Source organism: Anomaloglossus baeobatrachus, chromosome 10, assembly GCF_048569485.1.
Source record: "Anomaloglossus baeobatrachus isolate aAnoBae1 chromosome 10, aAnoBae1.hap1, whole genome shotgun sequence".
Classification (NCBI taxonomy): domain Eukaryota; kingdom Metazoa; phylum Chordata; class Amphibia; order Anura; family Aromobatidae; genus Anomaloglossus; species Anomaloglossus baeobatrachus.
The window spans coordinates 64,397,694-64,412,912 of NC_134362.1; the positions used below are offsets into that span (position 1 = coordinate 64,397,694).

Sequence of the window (15,219 nt, forward strand, 5' to 3'; positions counted from 1 at the left end):
CTCTATCTATCTATCTGTCCAACTATCTATCTATCTATCTATCTATCTATCTATCTATCTATCTATCTATCTATCTATCTATCTATCTCTCCATATGTTCATGCATCTATCCATCCAGCTGTCAATCCATCCATCTGTTCATACATCTGTCCTATCTGTCTGTGTATCCATCCATCATCCATCCATCCATCCATCCATCCAGCCATCTATCTATCTACTTGTCTCTCATTTTCATTATAAATTCATCTACTTTTTTTTAAAGTGAAATTTATACTTTTTTGTCTATAGAAACAACACATCCAAGCACAATATGTGTTAAAGAGGTCTGCGGATGGTCAGAGTGGTTTGACGCCAGTTACCCTAAAGCAGGAATGGATAATGGAGATTTTGACACCTATGAAAATATAAAACACAAGGGATTATCTATATGTACTCATCCACGAGATATTGAGTGCAGAGCTGAACGGTTCCCAGACACACCATTAGCAGAGCTTGAACAAATTGTACAGTGCAATGTGTCATTTGGACTGGTTTGTCTGAACAAGCAGCAGCTGCCTCCTATCTGCTATAATTATCAAATCAGAGTCATGTGTTGTAGTTTTGAAAAGTGTACCACAACACATCCAACTACTCCCACAACACATCCAACTACTCCCACAACAATCCCAACCACAACGGAAACCCCTTCAACCACACAGCCAACTACCACAAAAGTGACACACCCTACCACAACACCATCTACAACCACAATGAAGACAACTTCTCCTCCAACTACTCCTGTAAGTACAACCACTTCTAACACTCCAACTCCTGGGTGTCAACCACAATGTAAATGGACAAATTGGATTGATGTCCATTTGCCTGGAGTTGGTAAAGATGAAGGAGATTTTGAGACATATCAAGATATCAGGGCTGCAGGACACAAACTTTGTGTAAAGCCTGATGGCTTACAATGCAGATCAGAGAAATTCCCAGCAACACCAATTGGTCGAATTGGGCAAGTGGTCCAATGCAATCTTACATTTGGTCTCGTTTGCAAAAATGAAGAACAGGATGGAGATTTTAAAGTATGCTTAAATTATCAAATAAAAGTTCTGTGTTGTGATGACTACAGTCACTGTGAAGGGCCCACAACACCAACTACTACCACTACTCCAGTGCCACCAACTACTACTACAACAACTACTACCACTACCACAACTACACCAGTGCCAGCAACTACGACAGAAACCCCACCTACAACAACACCAACTACTACCACTACTACAACTACTCCAGTGCCACCAACTACTACCACTACTACAACTACTCCAGTGCCACCAACTACAACCACTACTACAACAACACCAGTGCCACCAACTACTACCACTACTACTACTCCAGTGCCACCAACTACTACCACTACTACTACTACTCCAGTGCCACCAACTACGACAGAAACCCCACCTACAACAACAACACCAACTACTACTACTACTACAACTACTCCAGTGCCACCAACTACTACCACTACTACTACTACTCCAGTGCCACCAACTACAACAGAAACCCCACCTACAACAACACCAACTACTACTACTACTACAACTACTCCAGTGCCACCAACTACTACCACTACTACAACTACACCAGTGCCACCAACTACTACCACTCCAGTGCCACCAACTACTACCACTACCACAACTACTCCAGTGCCAACTACGACAGAAACCCCACCTACAACAACACCAACTACTACTACTACCACTACTACTGCTCCAACTAGTTCTGTAGCTCATTGTCAACCAAAATGCAGATGGACAACCTGGCTTGACGTTAGTATTCCTACATCTGGCATTGATGGAGGAGATAAGGAAACCTTTGAAGACATAATAGCTAAAGATAAAAGTATGTGTACACATCCAAAAGATATTCAATGCAGAGCTGAAGATTTCCCTGGAATTAGTATTGACAGTATTGGGCAGAAAGTTCAGTGTGACATCACTATAGGGTTAGTGTGCAACAACAAAGATCAAGTAGACAATAACCAATGTTATAATTACCAGATAAAGGTTTTGTGCTGTGATGACTACAGTGATTGTAGCACAACTCCTCAAACAACTTCTACCACTACTACAACTACTCCAGTACCACCAACTACAACAGAAACCCCACCTACAACAACACCAACTACTACCACTACTACAACTACTCCAGTGCCACCAACTACTACCACTACTACTACTACTTCAGTGCCACCGACTACAACCACCACACCTACCACTACTACTATACCTCCATCACCAGGTTGCAAACCACAATGCAAGTGGACAAAGTGGATTGATGTTGATAGTCCTACTTCTGGACTTGATGGAGGAGATAAAGAAACCTTTGAGAACATAATGGCTAAAGGCAAACAAATATGTAAACATCCACAAAATATTGAATGCAGAGCTGAAGATTTCCCAGAAATCAGTATCGATAATGTTGGACAGATAGTTCAGTGTGAGGCCAATGTTGGTCTGGTGTGCAACAACAAAGATCAAACTGGAAAAGTTAAGCAATGTTATAATTACCAGATAAAAGTTTTATGTTGTGATGACTACAGCCATTGCAGCACAACTCCTCCTCCAACAACAACACCTACAACCACTTCAACAACAACCACTACTACTACAACTACTCCAGTGCCACCAACTACAACTACCCCACCTACTACAACACCACCAACTACTACAACTACTACTACAACTACTCCAGTGCCTCCAACTACAACCACAACCCCACCTACTACTACAACACCACCACCAACTACCACTACAACAACAACTACAACTACCACCACACCACCACCAACTACTACTACTACAACTACTCCAGTGCCTCCAACTACAACCACCACCACACCTCCTACTACTACAACATCACCAACCACTACCACTACTACTATACCTCCATCACCAGGTTGCAAACCACAATGCAAGTGGACAAAGTGGATTGATGTTGATAGTCCTACTTCTGGACTTGATGGAGGAGATAATGAAACCTTTGAGAACATAATGGATAAAGGCCACCAAATATGTAAACATCCACAAAATATTGAATGCAGAGCTGAAGATTTCCCAGAAATCAGTATCGATAATGTTGGACAGATAGTTCAGTGTGATGCCAATGTTGGTCTGGTGTGCAACAACAAAGATCAAATTGGAAACGTTAAGCAATGTTATAATTACCAGATAAAAGTTTTATGTTGTGATGACTACAGGCATTGCAGCACAACTCCTCCTCCAACAACAACACCTACAACCACTTCAACAACAACCACTACTACTACAACTACTCCAGTGCCACCAACTACAACTACCCCACCTACTACAACACCACCAACTACTACAACTACTACTACAACTACTCCAGTGCCTCCAACTACAACCACAACCCCACCTACTACTACAACACCACCAACTACCACTACAACAACAACTACAACTACCACCACACCACCACCAACTACTACTACTACAACTACTCCAGTGCCTCCAACTACAACCACCACCACACCTCCTACTACTACAACATCACCAACCACTACCACTACTACTATACCTCCATCACCAGGTTGCAAACCACAATGCGAGTGGACAAAGTGGATTGATGTTGATAGTCCTACTTCTGGACTTGATGGAGGAGATAATGAAACCTTTGAGAACATAATGGATAAAGGCCACCAAATATGTAAACATCCACAAAATATTGAATGCAGAGCTGAAGATTTCCCAGAAATCAGTATCGATAATGTTGGACAGATAGTTCAGTGTGATGCCAATGTTGGTCTGGTGTGCAACAACAAAGATCAAATTGGAAACGTTAAGCAATGTTATAATTACCAGATAAAAGTTTTATGTTGTGATGACTACAGGCATTGCAGCACAACTCCTCCTCCAACAACAACACCTACAACCACTTCAACAACAACCACTACTACTACAACTACTCCAGTGCCACCAACTACAACTACCCCACCTACTACAACACCACCAACTACTACAACTACTACTACAACTACTCCAGTGCCTCCAACTACAACCACCACCCCACCTACTACAACACCACCACCAACTACCACTACAACAACAACTACAACTACCACCACACCACCAACTACTACAACTACTCCAGTGCCTCCAACTACAACCACCACCACACCTCCTACTACTACAACATCACCAACCACTACCACTACTATACCTCCATCACCAGGTTGCAAACCACAATGCAAGTGGACAAAGTGGATTGATGTTGATAGTCCTACTTCTGGACTTGATGGAGGAGATAAAGAAACCTTTGAGAACATAATGGCTAAAGGCAAACAAATATGTAAACATCCACAAAATATTGAATGCAGAGCTGAAGATTTCCCAGAAATCAGTATCGATAATGTTGGACAGATAGTTCAGTGTGATGCCAATGTTGGTCTGGTGTGCAACAACAAAGATCAAACTGGAAAAGTTAAGCAATGTTATAATTACCAGATAAAAGTTTTATGTTGTGATGACTACAGCCATTGCAGCACAACTCCTCCTCCAACAACAACACCTACAACCACGTCAACAACAACCACTACTACTACAACTACTCCAGTGCCACCAACTACAACTACCCCACCTACTACAACACCACCAACTACTACAACTACTACTACAACTACTCCAGTGCCTCCAACTACAACCACCACCCCACCTACTACAACACCACCACCAACTACCACTACAACAACAACTACAACTACCACCACACCACCAACTACTACAACTACTCCAGTGCCTCCAACTACAACCACCACCACACCTCCTACTACTACAACATCACCAACCACTACCACTACTATACCTCCATCACCAGGTTGCAAACCACAATGCAAGTGGACAAAGTGGATTGATGTTGATAGTCCTACTTCTGGACTTGATGGAGGAGATAAAGAAACCTTTGAGAACATAATGGCTAAAGGCAAACAAATATGTAAACATCCACAAAATATTGAATGCAGAGCTGAAGATTTCCCAGAAATCAGTATCGATAATGTTGGACAGATAGTTCAGTGTGATGCCAATGTTGGTCTGGTGTGCAACAACAAAGATCAAACTGGAAAAGTTAAGCAATGTTATAATTACCAGATAAAGGTTTTATGTTGTGATGACTACAGCCATTGCAGCACAACTCCTCCTCCAACAACAACACCTACAACCACTTCAACAACAACCACTACTACTACAACTACTCCAGTGCCACCAACTACAACAAAAACCACAACTACAACCACAAGAACAACAACAACTACAAAACCACCAACAACAACTGAGACTACACCTACAAAGACTACAAAATGCTTCTGCCATTTCGAAAGTGAAAACAAATACTTTTCACCAGGTAAGTGTAATTGTGTTATTACTTTGATTCAACATATTGATAATTAGAAATGTTTTTAACTCTTAGTCCCATCTATAATTAATTTTGCAAACATTTTTTAGGTCAAACCATCTATAACAAGACTGATGCAGAAGGGTGCATCTTCTATGCAATCTGCAATGACCATTGTGAAGCTGAAAGACACAAAGGAAATTGTCCTACAACCACTGTTACACCCACTACAAAACCTACAACAACATCCTCAACACCTACACCTGTAAAACCAACCACCTCAACTCCAATAGTTCCAACAACAATAAGTGGTTGCCCACCTAAGAAGGTAACAATGTTAACTTGATTAATATAATCTATTTTATATGGAATTAGTAGGGTTAGAAAACATTGAGTACCTATTTTTTTCATAATCTGTATCTAGCAGGCTTGTACTGGCCCACAGAAGAACAGGAGAATTCTCTGGTGGGCCCCTTCGCATAAGAACTTCACCTACCCCGAAAACATGATCAGTAGTTGGCACAATACACTTGTTTTACTATGTACAGACAAAGGAAGCATCTCGTCACTCATTTTACAAACTACCCAGTATATTATTACATAGAAGCATAGGTAAATTTGTAAATGTAATATTTGTAAACATAGCAACAAAAAGAGGAAAATATCCTCCAAAAATTAAGTATTACTTACAGCAATATACATCTTGCTGTAAGTAATACTTAATTTTTGGAGGAAATTTTCCTCTTTTTATTGCTATGTTTATATTTACTGTAGGGACCTACAAGCATGAGGTCCCGTGACGAGGGTTGTAGGCTTACGTTTTATTGCCATAAATACCAACAAAAACCTCATATTTTTTTGTACAGGATACAGCCAGGCCCCTTTCTGTTGGGCCTTGCATTGTAGAATTTCTGTCCGTGCATGATACACAGGTGGGGTATGGCTTGGCAGCCCGCCTGATCTAATAGTATGGGCGTCACCTAATAGGCTGCGGGTTTGTGACTGTGTTATCTGCATGTGTGAACAGCGCTCTATGCAAGCCACTAGTGTGCAGTTTTATCATCTAGCAATCTCCCCCCTCCATTCCATGGAGGTGTGTGTGTGATTTGCTCCTCCTGCACCTGAGATGCCTCCACTTTAGTGGTGGTTTAGCTGTATCCTGGTAGAGTACTAGTTTTTGGCCTGGGCGATGTACACACTGCAGCCCATCTTGCTGTAAGTAATGTAATATTTGTATGGAGTTGATCAGTGGGCCCACAGAATCAATGATACTGGTGGGCCCCTGCTGCCCCAGTCTGACACTGGTGTCTGATAACACAACTTGATCAAATCAGGTAAAAATGTTAATACGAGACATAGCCCATTGACAAGGGTAACACCATTTTTGCCTAATTGGAGGCAACAACTTTAAGAAGCCTTAACATTTTGGTGGTAGAATTATTGAGTATGTATGTTCTTTTTTAAAACAGTGTAATTGGGAATCTTTAAACCTTTGTGACATTTACATCTTGTATTATTTTGATCTAATCCAGAACGACCGGATTATTCTAATTTTTGTGTTTTACGCTATCTAGGCTAAGGAAACATGGATGATTAATAACTGTACAAAGGCTACATGCCATGGAAATAATGTTATTACCATGGAGCCCGTGACTTGTCCAGAAGAAAAGCCACTGTCCTGCGCTAATGGATTCCCACCGGTGAAAAAGATGAGCGAAGATGGATGCTGTTCACATTACGAATGCGAATGTAAGCTTTACGCAATTCTCAGTTTCCAAACAAGTGATAATAATTACAAGGAAAATTCATAAGACACTGTTTACACTAGCAATCTAGACAATATGTCATTGAACCATAAATACAATGTTAAAGCGGGCTTTACACAGCGAGCGATAGCACCCGCCCACAATATCGCTACGGCAGTGTCAGACACAATTACCTCGTCACAGCGGCGTCACTAAGCGGCCGCCCAATAGAAGCGGAGGGGCTATGATGAGCGGGCGGAATATCCCGCCCACCTCCTTCCTTCGTCATTGCCGGCGGCCATAGGTACGGTAATGTTCCTCGTTCCTGCGGTGTCACACATAGCGATGTGTGCTGCCGCAGGAATGACAAACAACCTGCATCCTGCAACAGCAACGATAATTGGGATTAGAACGACGTGTCAATGATCAACGATTAGGTGAGTAATTTTGATCGTTAACGGTCGTTTGTGCATTTCACACGCAACAACGTCGCTAACGAGGCCGGATGTGCGTCACGAATTCCGTGACCCCAACGACATCTCGTTAGCGATGTCGTTGTGTGTAAAGCCCGCTTTAGATTACTCATTTTCCCAATAAACTAAAGTCAAAATAACCAAGGGCTCAATGGAAGCCCCAAGAGACCATATTGGAGAACAGAGTCGAAGGTAAATTATTATTAATGAGTTGTGACTTCGAAAACCAATTAGAGATTATATTTTCTGTTTCTTTAAATAAAGATGTGAGCTTTTTCACTAGGCATAAATGTTCAACAATCTAAATCTGATGTAATTATTTCTGACTTATAGGCGTGTGTAGTGGATGGGGCGACCCTCATTACATCACCTTTGATGGCACCTACTACACTTTCCTGGACAATTGTACATATGTTCTTGTGCAGCAGATTACTCCCAAATATGACAACTTCCGAGTTCTTGTCGATAATTACTTCTGTGATGCTGAAGATGGTTTGTCCTGTCCACAATCTATCTTGATTTACTATAAATCTACTGAAATTGTCTTGACACGTATGATGTACCAAGGAAGAATGAGGAACCGGGTAAGAAATCAATAGAGTCGCAAGTCCTACTTAATGGAATGTTCAAACTTTTGTACACCACCAATTAACACTGCCAACTCCCGAAATCTCCATGACTCCATGTGACCCATGTCCTATAAGCCATATTGGTTTCTTATTCTCTGAGGATGACCATTTGACCTATGTCCCAAATTGGTTTCTTAACTATATAAATAACAATTTACACTAACTTTCTATTTTGTTACATTGTGACTGACCACATTGACTAGTATCTACACGCTGTTTAACAATTTCCATCTTTAATCTACAGATTAGATTCAATAACGACTGGGTAACTCCAGGGTTCACCAAGGACGGCATTACTGTATCTAGTGCTGGCATTAACATGAATGTGGACATCCCAGAAATTGATGCATTCATCTCATTCAGTGGAATGATCTTTGTTATTAAACTGCCATTCAGTAAATTTGGTTACAACACCGAAGGACAATGTGGTATGTGATATTTGGGATTTTTTAAAGATTGGGATTTTTTAGCTTTAGATATATATCTTCAAAAGCCAGCAGGCATGAGCATGTACATATATTTTACGATCTTTTCCAAATTAGGTACGTGCTCAAATAACAGCACTGAAGACTGCAGATTGCCAAGTGGTAAAATCGTGAAAGATTGCTCCCAGATGGCTAACCACTGGAAGGTCAATGTAACCGACAAGCCATATTGTAATTCTCCTCCAGCAACTCCACCACCTGACCACCCCACCCCAGCTCCAACATGTCCACCATCAGAAGTGTGTGACATCATCTTAAGCGAGTAAGTTGGAATGTAGTTGAATACATTTCATATTATTTATATATTTATAATATGAATATATATATTACGCATATACATATATATATATATATATATATATATATATTTATATATATTTATATACATATATATATATATATATATATATATATATATATATATATATACATATATTGTTATATATAAATATATATATATATATATACTATATATATATATACATATATATATATATATGTATGTGTATATATATATATGATATAATATATATATATATATATATATATATATATATATATATATATATATATATATATATATATATATACAGATATCATAGACATAATTTTTGTATTTCTTCAAATTTTTTGAGTAGGTGTACCATTTTTTATTTTCATAAGCATCGACAGCCTTGTCCACGAGTTGTGTCTGGAATTACAAATTTAAGACTAAACATTATTTTAAATTGTATTTCATAAATCAAGAGTGCACAAGAAAATGACAATTTTTGTAATATATCTTATTAGAGAAACTTGCTTCTGTCTTCCTTGGCTAATCTTTTACTCTTAGTTTATGGGTAAAATTTGTATTTAGTAAAGACAGATTTACTGAGATAGGAAATTACAGTTGTTGCTCAAAAGGATCTGTGGAAAACAAGGGTTAAGAAGAGGAAGGAGTTAGAGGCAGAACCTGACATTCTGCTGCAAGTTCTCCTGACAGTTGCACATTAAGTAAAATTATTAAACTGCAATCTTTCACTCTTAAGGGCATGTTACACGCTACGATATATCTAGCGATATGTCGTCGGGGACACGTCGTTATTGACGCACATCCGGCATCGTTTGACATATCGTAGTGTGTGACAGCTATGAGCGACTGTGAAAGAGCAAAAATATCACCTTATCGTTGCTCGTTGACACGTCGCTCATTTTCAAAAAATCGATCGTCCTTCTGCGCGCCGGTTGTTCATTGTTCCCGAGGCATCACATATCGCTCCGTATGACACCCCTGGAACGATGAACTGCAGCTTACCTGCGGCCGCCGGCAATGCTGAAGGAAGGAGGTGGGCGGGATGTTTACGTCCCGCTCTTCTCCTCCCCTCCGCTTCTATTGGGCGGCCGCTGTGTGACGTCGCTGTGATGCCGAACGTCCCTCCCCCTTCAGGAAGAGGATGTTCGCTGCCCACTGCGAGGTCGTTTGGGAGGTAAGTACGTGTGACGGGGGTTACCGACTTTGTGCGACACAGGCAACAAATTGCCTGTAACGCACAAACAATGGGGGCAGGGCCGATCACTCATGCGAACGCACGATAATTCGTCCCGTGTAAAGCGGCCTTTAGTTCATGGGTACAATTTGTATTTAGTAATAATCGATTTACTGAGCTAGTAAATACCAGTTGGTGCTCATAAGGTTCTATGGAGAAAGAGGGTGAAGAAGAAGTAGGAGTTAGAGGCAGAACCTGATATTCTGCTGCAAGTTCTCCTGACAGTTGCACTTTAAGTAAAATTATTAAACTGCAATCTTTCACTCTTAGTTCACGGGTAAAATTTGTATACAGTAATACTCGATTTACTGAGATAGTAAATACCTTTTGGTGCTCATAAGGATCTGTGGAAAAAATGGTTAAGAAGAGGGAAGAGTTAGAGGCAGAACATGACATTCTGCTGCAAGTTCTCCTGACAGTTGCACATTAAGTAAAATTAGTAAACTGCAATCTTTCACATTTAGTTCACAGGTAAAATTTGTATTTAGTAATGATCAATTTACTGAGATAGGACATACCTTTTGGTGCTCATAAGGTTCTATGGAGAAAGACGGTTAAGAAGATGAAGGAGTTAGAGGCAGAACCTGACATTCTGCTGCAAGTTGTACTGACAGTTGCACTTAAGTAAAATTATTAAACTGTAATCTTTCACTCATAGTTGATGGGTAAAATTTATATTTAGTAAAGACAGATTTCCTGAGATAGCAAATGACAGATGGCATTCATATCATTGTATGCAGAAAGAGGGAGAAGAAGTGGGAGGAGTTAGAGGCAGAACCTGACATTATGCTGCAAGTTCTCCTGACAGTTGCACTTTAAGTAAAAGGATTAAACTGCAATGCCAGTTCACATAATGGCTTATATACCATAATACTGGTAACTAGATCTAATTTTGTAATAACACATAAAATAATATATGTTTGTCTTCCACTTCCAAAGGGTCTTTGCTGATTGTCAAAAGATTATTGATCCAAAGCATTTCCATGAGGCGTGTGCCTTTGATGCCTGTCGTATGCACAATGCCTCTGAGATAACGGCATGTTCCAGTTTGGAAGTTTATGCCTCTTTGTGTTCTGCCAATGGAGTCTGTGTGGACTGGAGAGACAAGACTAAAGGACATTGTCGTAAGTGTCTTTTGGTTTTCTTTTTTTTTTTCTTTAACGTTGATCACAATTACAAAGGAAAATCTATCAAAATCAGTTCAGAACTTTGTAGTTAGTTAGATATAACTTTTGTTGTTTTTTCCATTATTATAGTGTTTTGGCAGCTGAATTGGTTTTGAGCGCCTACGGCGTGATTTTTCTAAATTGTATCTCACTTAATTATAATACTTATAATTTTTTTTATAACATATTCCTTTGATAATAACAGTTGTTGTACGTTCTAAGGATAATAATTAAATTTTCTCTTTTTGTCTGAATTGTAGCCTACAGTTGTCCTGCTGGGAAGGTGTACAATGCTTGTGGGCCCATACATGCCAAGACCTGCGACAGCAAGTATGAATCTTTTAAAAAAACTTATATGAAATGTAAACTGATTAATCTGATTAGTAAATGACTTAAGATTAAAGGGATTGACTCAACTTCTCATCTTATTAGTAGATATGTCTTGAGTCATTGAGGGCAATCGCATGGTCGGAATCCTTTGACTATGAACTAAAGTCAGTTCCCCTGGTATCACAATGTATGTCTGAACCCAACGTCCCCCAGCAATAACTGTAATAGCGGGGGAATCCAAGGCAGTGAGCAGATCTCAAGATGGGTCCAATGTGTTCACGCGACATCCCCTTTAAGACGGAGAGGACTGATTGGAAGACTGATTACCATCCAATACATTGCTATTTTTTCTATCATTGCAGTGAAGTTCAGAACTCCAACACCGACCAAACTCAAACTGAAGGCTGCTTCTGTCCTAAAGGAACCATGCTGTTCAACGCTTACACCGATGTCTGCGTCAAGACCTGCAGTATGTATCCACATATACAATCACTGCCATGTTGGCTCAAAAGTAATGGGTAAAAAATATTATGAAATCATCTAGATCTATAAATGAACACATGTTGTGATGGCATACATTGTGGAATATTAGTGGCTATTTCCTGACCCTAAAACTAGATAGTCTACATTTCTAGCTCATATTATGGATGTCGGTAGTCAGTGTTCACAAAGAAAAGGCTAGGAGAGTAAATAATATAAAGAAGCACGGGATACTGTAAAAGGTGGAAGACAGAGAGCATAGGTGCATTATATATACATACATTACTTCTCCTCATGATACCCCTGCATTCACGAAAAAAAAAAAATACAATATATATCTAAATATGTATATATATATATATATATATATATATATATATATATATATAAAATATGCATATATATATATATATATATACATATATATTTACTGAGAGAGAGATATGTGTGTATATATATTTCTATCTATCTATCTATCTATCTATCTATCTATCTATCTATCTATCTATCTATCTATCCCTCTATCTATCTATCTATCTATCTATCTATCTATCTATCTATCTATCCCTGAATATATATGTTCTGAGTGTTACTAGATAGGGTCCCCCAAAAGCCCAATCTGCACAAACCAGTAAAGTATATGCTTATGCTGAAAATGAAAAAAAATTAAAGCACATTGTTAAAAAATATACGATATATATTTTTAAATAATGAATGTCATTTATTCTTATTTTCTTCCAGCTTGTGTTGGCCCTGAAGGCATGCCCGTAAATGTGAGTGACATATAATTGTATTTCAAAACTAAAAACTATTTTATAATAGAGCCAAGAAAGAAAGGAGGAAATATAGGCAGCCGGCCCGGAGAGAGCTCAGGGGGCATCCAGCACAGTCAGAAAAGAGTTGAAAGCAAAGCAGTGTCCTCATCTATTTCTTGGAAGAGATGGTCTCATCTTCTTAATTGAGTAAAAATGCAAAGTGCTTGTAAAAACAACTTTGCAATTTACCTCTTAGTAAAAATATGCTTAGGAGGGTTATATAATTTCATAGTTGACTGCTTGTTACTTAGGGTACTGTCCATTTCTGCTCTCTGACAGTGGTGGTCAGACTCCTAGGCAAGAAGTGCTCGAATTCCAGTTGGGTCCATCTAGCTTCAGCACCTCTGATGCTGCTCGGTCAAGCGGTATGACCCTCTAGGTGATCCAAACTGTTGACCATCAGGAGCACACCACCCCCCCTAAAAAAAGCAGGAAGTCTAGGAGGATGGGGAGCCTTGTGCTCCTGAAGAACGACAATGGAGAAACACCTTTAAAGAGATGTGGAAAAACCCTAGTTATTGGAAAAGTTCCGTTGCAATAAGCTGATCACAAAGTGTCTCATCATTGATCATCTGGGGTGAAACCTAATAACTCAATTTTCCAAAAGCACCACTACTGGGGAAATTAGGTATTACACACCGCTCATCACACAGGGTGGTCTGGGTAATGCAGAATAGTACAGATCCTCCAAGGAGAGCGATAGATACGAAATATTAACTACTCTCGGATCCTGAACAGAAGACCCTTTCTAAGTCATAATATACTATTTGCACTGTATATAGATTTTACCCATGAGTCAAAAGTAAAAAAAAATAATTATGTGGAAAAATAAAAAATATTTCTTTTATAAGATATATTTCACAGTTTCTTACTTTCCTCTATACTATTGCTTTATAAAACAACAAAACAATGGTTTATCTTTAAGTAATTATATTATTTATTATAATCATTAATGTATAATAAATATTTGCATTATTATTCTAACTTCTTTGTAACATATTATTATTACTATTAATATTTTTTATTATAAGCAATAATTTATAATACTTATTTATTATGTTTGCTATTATTATATTTTTGTTTCATATAATAATAATAATAGTAATAATAATACTCATAATAATAATGTATTATGTATTATAATAATACATAATGCATATGTAATATTATTATTACTATTTTATATATATATATATATATATATAAAATAGTATAAAATTATTATATATATATATATATATATATATATATATACATACATATTTTTTTTTATTATTATTATTATTATTATTATTTGTTTATTAAGCTTATTAATCTAGAAAAAATACTAATAATAATAGTAATAATAATAATTTAGAATAATTATTATGTATGTTAAATTATTTATTATAATATCTAATAATATATTATTACAATTATTATTATTTCTAAAGTAATAAACATAATAAACAAAATATAATAATAATTATAATTATTATAATTATTATTAATAATAATATATTTTCTTTATTGTGTTTATTAATTTAGAAATAATAATAATAATAGTAATAATATATTATTATATATTATAATAAATAATTTATTATACATACTAATAATTATTATTATATGTTTATGTTAATCAATACTTCATATTGTATATTTTCATCCTTATTGTTATTATTATTGATAATAATAATAATTTATACTACATGTTTATTATTATTGTCATTAATAATAATAATAATAATACATTATTATTATTATTACTATTATTTTTAATTATGATGTAATTTATGTCACTTAAAAAACAATTCTTCTACCTCGTATTAACAGCCTGGAGCAACCTGGACAAGCCAATGCAAGCAATGTACATGTGAAAAGAACTCTCTTACTGTCCAGTGTCAGCCTTTGACATGTCCTCCATTAGTTGAATTATCTTGTGAGAAAGACGGATTTATCACCAAGCAGTTACCAGATCCCGAGCAGCTTTGTTGCCTGAAGAATGAATGCAGTAAGTAGAATTTTTATCATTTTTTGACAGTGGAGTGATTTCTTGCAATGTATTTGGACTCAATCATCTCTGTCTTTAGTATGTAACAGAAGCAGTTGCATGCAGAAGGAGCAGAAGTGTCCTCTGGGATATGAAGTTGTCATTGTTGAACCTACGCTGGAAGAAGATTGCTGCCCATCA

At 37.6% G+C, this 15,219-nt stretch overlaps 1 protein-coding gene across 1 annotated transcript in view; it reads left to right on the plus strand.

Annotated features, from left to right (window-relative positions):
- The window catches only part of LOC142255371 (mucin-5AC-like), a 44,455-nt gene that overhangs the window by 20,681 nt on the left and 8,555 nt on the right, over positions 1-15,219 (plus strand). The window contains exons 31-42 of the mRNA XM_075326947.1: positions 289-5,406; positions 5,508-5,725; positions 6,972-7,146; positions 7,949-8,199; positions 8,489-8,672; positions 8,787-8,991; positions 11,195-11,379; positions 11,682-11,751; positions 12,114-12,220; positions 12,973-13,004; positions 14,862-15,039; positions 15,119-15,219. The exon at positions 15,119-15,219 is cut by the window's right edge and continues 10 nt beyond it. Coding sequence (XP_075183062.1) covers positions 289-5,406; positions 5,508-5,725; positions 6,972-7,146; positions 7,949-8,199; positions 8,489-8,672; positions 8,787-8,991; positions 11,195-11,379; positions 11,682-11,751; positions 12,114-12,220; positions 12,973-13,004; positions 14,862-15,039; positions 15,119-15,219 — 6,824 coding nt within the window. The remainder of the gene's footprint in view (positions 1-288; positions 5,407-5,507; positions 5,726-6,971; positions 7,147-7,948; positions 8,200-8,488; positions 8,673-8,786; positions 8,992-11,194; positions 11,380-11,681; positions 11,752-12,113; positions 12,221-12,972; positions 13,005-14,861; positions 15,040-15,118) is intronic.